At 33.1% G+C, this 7754-nt stretch overlaps 1 protein-coding gene across 1 annotated transcript; it reads right to left on the minus strand.

Annotated features, from left to right (window-relative positions):
• Nucleotides 1-1425: 1425 nt before the first annotated feature.
• On the minus strand, nt 1426-1861 carry LOC114165283 (TPD1 protein homolog 1-like). The gene is made up of 2 exons (XM_028049937.2): nt 1813-1861; nt 1426-1730 (listed from the first exon to the last, which is right to left on the minus strand). Exons 1-2 carry the CDS (start codon nt 1859-1861, stop codon nt 1426-1428), a joined length of 354 nt encoding a protein of 117 aa, XP_027905738.2.
• Nucleotides 1862-7754: the final 5893 nt, after the last annotated feature.

Here is a 7754-nt window from a genome sequence, read left to right on the forward strand (position 1 = left end):
GCCCACAAATCACTAGTATTTCTACACCCACTTTGAGGGTATGTTGTATAATAGACTTGTTAAGCTTGTTTAGTTAATACAAATGGTTAATTGGTTTGAAGCTTTGATTTATGATTGATATCAACCAACCCATATACATTATCATCTTTAACACACATTATCATCTTTAACACCATTGACAATGTAGAATAATCTCTTTGTTTTCAAATCCAACATATGATAATTCTAGTTTCCTCAAACACGTATCCCACTATTTATGGTGGAATTATTACATCCATAATCCTTTGTATGGAATCTATATCCATTAATAATCAAACAATTATACGAAGCCAATACCTTTAATGGGTCATAACTTATTTATTTCAGCAGTATGGTTGAGATGAAATTATTCATAGCACTAAGAAGAGGAAAAAGAAGAAGAAACGATGATGGACGCAGTGACGACAATGGTGGAAAAGGAGGAATAGAAGGAGGAGGAGGAAGAAGAAAAAGAATAAAGAAAGGAAGAAGAAGAAAGAAGAAGAAAAGGAAAAAAAGGATGGAGAATTAGAAAAATAAATCATGATATTTAACAATGAATAATTATCAACAAATTTTAACAACATTATTCAAATATAGATCATTATGTGTTTACATACTTCAAATCATCTATAAACAAGATTATTCAAATATAATAATCTAAACACATTAGCTAATACAAAAACAAATCTAATCTATCTATCTAATATCCAAAAATATAAAAGTCATGATTATATAAGATTTGTACATCATTTCTATGATCACAATAGAAACTTATACAAGAAGTTTACAAGTTTATGGGATTTAGAAAAAATCATTGTATTTGTCCTTATTACATTGTGTTGCAGCCATATCAAAATTATGTAAAAAAAAAGTGTCTTTTAAATTAGACACTTCACTGAGTATCACACACGTATTGATGTTTGATAAGTGTCTGACATGCGAACACACCATTTATAAAATTTTCAACTTTCTTTTCATGTAATTGTTTATCTTCCATCACAATAAATTTTGAGTGTATATCACACTTTCTCAATAATTTAATCTTTGAATTTAATATTATTGTAACTTTTAAAATATTACAATATTCTTCAGGAGGGATGGATGAATGTTACAGGTTTTAAAAGACAATTACCAAGTTAAGCTCTATATGAAATAGTAAATACTTATTACATTACATAGTTTAACAATTGAACTTGATTAACATTAAATAAGTCAATATAAAAATAGAATATATTATTACCGTAGCAAACACTTTCCCAAGAACTAGTAACTAGTAACTTAAAAATTATAAAAAAAGATTTCAACATCATAAGAGTAATGTTTTATTACAAATTGATAACATTGATATATAATATAGTAGAAAAAAAATCATAACTTATTACATAAAATGGTTTTGGTGTACACTTAACAGGTAATAACTGAGGAAATTGGACTGAATGCAAATTGAGTGTCCCAAGCATAATTGAATACAGTGGCACCATTAAACAAAGGTTGACCATCACTAATAAGACAAACATCACCTAAAACTTTCAAATATGAAGCTTCAACTGCTTCAATAGTTTGAAATCCTTTACAGTTCAACTTTACATTCTTCTGAACACATGCACACTGATTTCTAATAGTCACAGTCCATTCTGTCTTTCCATGCACTTTTCTTCCGGATGGAGATTGGGTTACAATGATATCGCTCAAAGAGCATTGACTATAACCTGAAATCATCATGCATAATACATATCATCAACAATATTTTGTAAATAAAACTTACATTTCTCTCATGAGAGAAAATCTCACCTTGAGAAACAAGGACAAGTAAGAGAGTTGCAACAAGAATCTTCTCCATTTCTTATAACAAAAATACAAGTTTCAATTCTTCAAATTGTTATGCAAAGAATGACATTGTATGTAATATTATATATAAACCTATTTGAATGTATCTTTCAATTTGTTTTTTCATTTGAGAACATAATTAAATCGGAATTTAATTGTTATAAAAAGAAAAATATAGTTGTAATTACATATAGAATTATGTAAATAGATACATTAAGAATAAAAGAAATAACAACAAATCGTAATGGTTGACTATTCGTGCTTATCTTTATTATATCATTATGATAATGTTCTTACTAATTTCCAAATAAATCTTATAAAGGTAATACATCAATAAATTCTATATTATTTCCCATACACATAAATACTTAAATCAAATCAATTTCTTGCTTAATAATAATTATTTTTTTCCTAATACTACAATATTTAACTATTTCACATGAATTTAAACTATTAATTAATATAATTATTATTTTAAATCTTAATAATTTTATTATTTTTCTAAAATTATTTTTAAAATCAATGGGACTAATGGTAAAGTAATAAATTAAGATGAATTACTACTGCTTAGAATAAAATAAAAGTATATTTGCTATGAATACCTTCATTACTTTATTAATTATCATAATGTTCATTTAATTTCAAAATAAGCCTTATAAAGGTAATGCATAATAAATTCCACATACTTTCCCATGTATAATAATTAATTTCAAATCAAATTCCTCCTTAATAATTAAGTCTATGTAGTTATACAATACTACATTATTTTCATAAAATTATCTTAAAGTCATTGAGACTAATCATAAAATATTAAATTAAGATGAATTTTATTTCTTAGAATAAAATAACAATATATTTGCTATGCATTATACTTTCTTCTGATAATGTTCTTATTAATTTCAAAATAAATCTTATGCATCAATAAGTTCTATGATCTTCTTTAAAAATATTTGTAATAGTTAATTTCAAATCAAGTTCCTCCTTCATAACTTATTATGTCCTTATATCATAATATACTATTTAAGCAATTTTAAAAATTTAGTAGTTTAGTTTTTATTTTAAAATTTGTTCATACAAAGGGAGTTTTTATTTAATAAATTTAAAATGTTAGAAGCATAAAAAACAACAAAGGGAGTTTTTACAAAGTGATAGACGATATAAAAGATTAAATTAAATGACAAAATAGATTGGTTGTCTACTTCTTCCATAGTAAAATTCTTCATTAGTCATCTATGATTATCATCCATTTATTTTATAAATAAAGACTTCAATTTAACTATATTAGTTTCACTTAATTTGCTAAAACATTTTCATTCCAAGTGTCTATGTTGAGATTCAAAAAGAATAGATAAAAATATAATCTAAATAAAATAAAAGAACAACCAATGGAAGTTGTACCTGGAATGTTCATGACTTGCACGTAACCTCATAATAACCAATACAACATCATAGTAACCTCAAGGGATATGTTCCGAGCCACAACTCAAGGAACACCAGCAATCCCACCCTTAAAGCATCACTAGACGCGCTGTAGATCATAAATTCATAATCAAAACTCAAAGCTACAGCAGTATAAATCGCCTGGCGAGGAACACGTGCCGCCAGGCGCTACCAGCTTCTAGACTGCCTGGCGGGTGTCGCGTACCGCCAGGCGTACAACGCCTGAAATACTCAACTTGCTCTAGGTACTGCATTGGGATCTTCATGACTTGCACGTAGCCTCATAATAATTACCAAATCTTTTTAAATATGACAAGATCTTCTTAAATCTTTTTAGATCCACAACAAACAAATATATCTTGAAGATTTTGGATTATTTAGAAGATAATTTGAGGAGATAGCAAAGGGTTGATTAGGAAAATTAATACAAATATTAATTGGTGATAACTTATCATATATCTTTAAGTAATTTATTTATTTATATTAGATATTGATATTATCAACCAACTATATTTATCAAATAGTCTATATCTCTCCAAATATTTTTAAATATTTAGCTTTATCTTTATTTTAAAATATATTTGAGAGATTTTAGCAATAAAAAAAGCCCAGTCCAAGTCTTATATAAAGAGACCAAGAGGGGAGCAGAGAATACAAGCTCGGGACTTTGGAGTTTAGGAACCCTTAGGGGGGCCCTAATTTCGTTTCCTTTCTCTCTCTATTCTTCTTCTATTTTGTGTTTCATGGAGTGTTAAACTTCTTGGGTTGATTCCAATGTAATTTCATTATGGATTCTGAGGTTAGAATGAAATAATTTCTTTGTTCTTTTTATTATTATTGAGGTTTTAATTCATCTATGTCCTTTATCTTTGAATCACGTAAAAAGTAATGATTTTAAATCTATATGCATATTGATCATATGAGTCCAAGGGTTTTTAAATTTAATTGAGACGTTACTTTGATTTTATTTAGAAACTTTCATGTGATTAAATGAGTTTTTACCAATAATTGAGACTTTACTTTGGTTAAAGGTATTTACTCTAACAAAAATTAATCGAGACTTTACTTTGATTAATTAAGCTTTTTATTCGGTGAGGAGATAAAAGAATATACATGCTTAGACATAGTAAAATTTGATTGAGACTGTACTTTGGTTGAATTTACTGTGGATAATCTAAAAGTTCTTACTTTTAATTGACACTGTACTTTGGTTAAAAGTGAGAACGCCAACAAATTAATTGAGACTTTACATTGATTAATTTGCAAATCTACAACAAGAATTAGTTGACCAATAATCTTTAGATAACCGATGATGAATCTATTTTGAAAAAGCAATGGAATCAATCTATTTTCTTTACTATTGTTTTTATCTCTTTTTATCTTTTCTATTTCTTTCTTCTTTATCTTAATCCTCCAATATTTTTATTATTTTATTTAACTAACTCTTTTGTATAGTTTTATAAGAACTAATTTGTTAGAAATCAATTCTGTGTTCGTTGGGAGACAACTTTGGGTTAATTTACCCTTTCTATTTTGTAGTATTAATTTGATTGTGTCAACTACAACGTTATCAAACCGTATGGCGGCGCATGAACTGCCATTAGGCGACACATCAGGACAGTGGGTGTTGTGAGCTGATTCTGTGAATTGGCTTGATTTAAGGTCATCAGGTGATGATATGCATAAACTAGGAAAATGACAAATGCGATATGAAGGGAGTGTATATAAGTAAGACCTCTAATTATATATTCGTAGGTGTGATAAGTGGTATCAATTGCAAGAAAAAGTAAAGGTTTATTTGATTGGGATGTGATGAGGTGACTGTTTTAGTTAGTATGGTCATGTGTATTAGTGATGCATGTAGAAATATAGTGGTAGTAACTTGCATGTTGGAAAAGATTAAGTGTATGGTAAAAATGCATATGTTAAGTATGAAATGTTGGTAAATAGATGTGTGCATTGTTATTCATTTATAAGACTATGATTGGATGAGTGATATGATTGTTGAATAAGTGAAGTGTTATGTTGGCTAAAATTACAGTTGTGCAAGTATATGTAATTTGAATACAATTAAATTTATAATATGTATGTATGCTCGAATTGTTGGGGGTGCTGAAACCCCATGGTAGAGTTCTAAACTAGTAGTTGGCATGTTATTGTGCCGCAAGGCGATAGGAGAACTAGGGAAGTCCCTAGAACGCGTGGCGCCTGGCAATGAGGATTGACCTGCCAGGTGATAGCCCTCTGTTAAAGGCTTTGCTTGTGTTTGGCGCCTAGCAGCGAGAAGGCTCCGCCAGGCAGTTTGCGCTGGAACATCGCCTAGGGACGCTTAAGCAACGTCAGGTGAGAGCGTAGAGTGTAATGTGTTCGTGTGGCTTGCGTTTTGTATGTTGTATTATGGGACTTTGACTAGGAGATTCTTGTGTCATGAGCGGACAGGTTCATGGCTGGTGGTAAACATGTGATGATATGAGCGAGGAGATTTATATACTGATACTCTCGTGTGGGGATACAATGTTGCAAGCGGGGAGGTTCATAGCTGGTGGATCACGTGTGTTGGACTACGGGCGGGGAGGTTCGTAGAGTTGGACTACGAGCAGGGAGGTTCATAGAGGCAGGACCATGAGCGGGCAGGTTCGTGGGAGCATCGTATATCCTGGGTTCATGGTCAAAGTAATGGCTCGGGATGGCAGATGAACATGGATAACTCTTGAGTTGTGGCTCGGGTTGGCGAGTGTTGTCGGTGTGAGTGTGCGAGTTGTGGCTCGTACGGCGGGTCGAGATAGATTACCCTCCTTGGTATGAGACCAACGGGTTTGGTAGTCTTGGGACGTTACAAATGATATTTGTATTGGAAACTCCACCTTGTGTTACGAAGTGTAGTCCGTAGCATGGTTTCCCACACATATTCTGCCAGTTGTGGCTGGTAGGTGTGGTAGCAAGACATCTTGAGGTATTCACTGGAAGGTGTAGAACACGGGTAAAATGGTAGTGGCCATGTGTTATGGAATTCAAGGATGGAAATTCATGTGGTGTGTTTCTAACATTCCTAAGGAATATTACTTTTAAGTAAATATAAACGAATAAATAAAATAAATTAAAACAAGATAATATTAATAAAACCTCATCTATAATCGCATATTCCAAAAACCCAGAAATATTAAAATTAAACTTTAACTGTTCCAATCCCAAACGTAAGTATTCAATTATTTATTTTCTAAAATACCCTCTTTCCCCCACTCATAACCAATAGGAGTTCATGCATGTACTCTAAATCTGGGATTTCATGTGCTTCCACGACCCTCATCGCTCGTGGTCCAACCTACAAGCCTATCCCGCTTGTAGTCCTGCTTCACGGACTCCCTCGCCCGTCATCCGAACTCTTCACTCGGACCCGGGTCGCATACCCGCCTTTCCTACTATGAACTCCCCCGCTCATAGCATTCCTAAGTTGAGCATGAAATGAACTCCCTCACTCATTCATCCCAACAAGAGTACCTCCGGTGAACTAACTATTCACGTTCCGCATGCGGTCCACACATCAGAAACTCCTCGTTCGCGACTCATTCCAAGCACATTCCAGAATCCTATGGACTTAGTCCTTCAAGCCCAATCAGCACAACACATGCATATAACTTCCTCTAAGTTAGGAAATACCAAGCAAACAGTCAAAATAGTGCATCAGAGCATGACTCCTCACCATTCTCGCTTAAGCCATACCTGTTCGCCCAAGCTAGAACATCGGTCTCGCTTAGGCTAAACTACCTCGCCTGAGCGAGTATGAACTAGTGGCTGCTCCACAACATCTCGCTTAGGCGAGCTGAGCGAGACTGCGTTCGCTCAACACACAAAACTCCTTACCTGGACGAGGATTCAATGCAATCAACACAAATGTCTCATGGTTACCTCGCTTAGGGGAGCCATTCTCGCCTAAGAGAGAGTATCAGTTGCTCCACACCTCAAAACCCCTCATCTGGACGAGAAATCGCGCTCAACATGCATAGGCTTCATCGCGACCTTGCTTAGGCGATCCTTTCTCGCCCAAGCGAGAGTATTGGTTGCTCAACCCTGACACAAGTCGCCTAGGTGAGAAACGCGATCCCAAACCCAAAATGAGACTCTGCAACTCTCGCTTAGGTGAGATGGACTCGCTTGTGCGAAAATTTTAGGGGTTCTCCTCTGGTCGCACACAAAAACAACCACATATCATGCCAATATCCAATTCAACTAATACCATTCGATATACATCATCAATCACACCTTATAAATGAGTTTTCATCACATTTTGATTACCATAACCCAGAACTTAACCCAATATAACAATCTTGTACCAAAACCCTCACCCCGAAATCATATACGTCATGAAAAAGGCTTTGGACCACATCAAACAAAACTCATTTTCAATCATATCATGCATACTACGAGATTCACATCATGCAAAACTAATTTGAGAAATAACAATGCTC

The sequence above is a fragment of the Vigna unguiculata genome, chromosome 10 (assembly GCF_037176805.1).
Source record: "Vigna unguiculata cultivar grain cowpea cultivar isolate G323 ecotype 2 chromosome 10, ASM3717680v1, whole genome shotgun sequence".
NCBI classification, from domain to species: domain Eukaryota; kingdom Viridiplantae; phylum Streptophyta; class Magnoliopsida; order Fabales; family Fabaceae; genus Vigna; species Vigna unguiculata.

Coding starts and splice junctions, on each gene's coding strand:
- LOC114165283 (XM_028049937.2), bottom strand. CDS start 1,861: ATGGAGAAGATTCTTGTTGCAACTCTCTTACTTGTCCTTGTTTCTCAA. Junction 1,731..1,812: donor ACTTGTCCTTGTTTCTCAAG/GTGAGATTTTCT, acceptor TGATGATTTCAG/GTTATAGTCAATGCTCTTTG.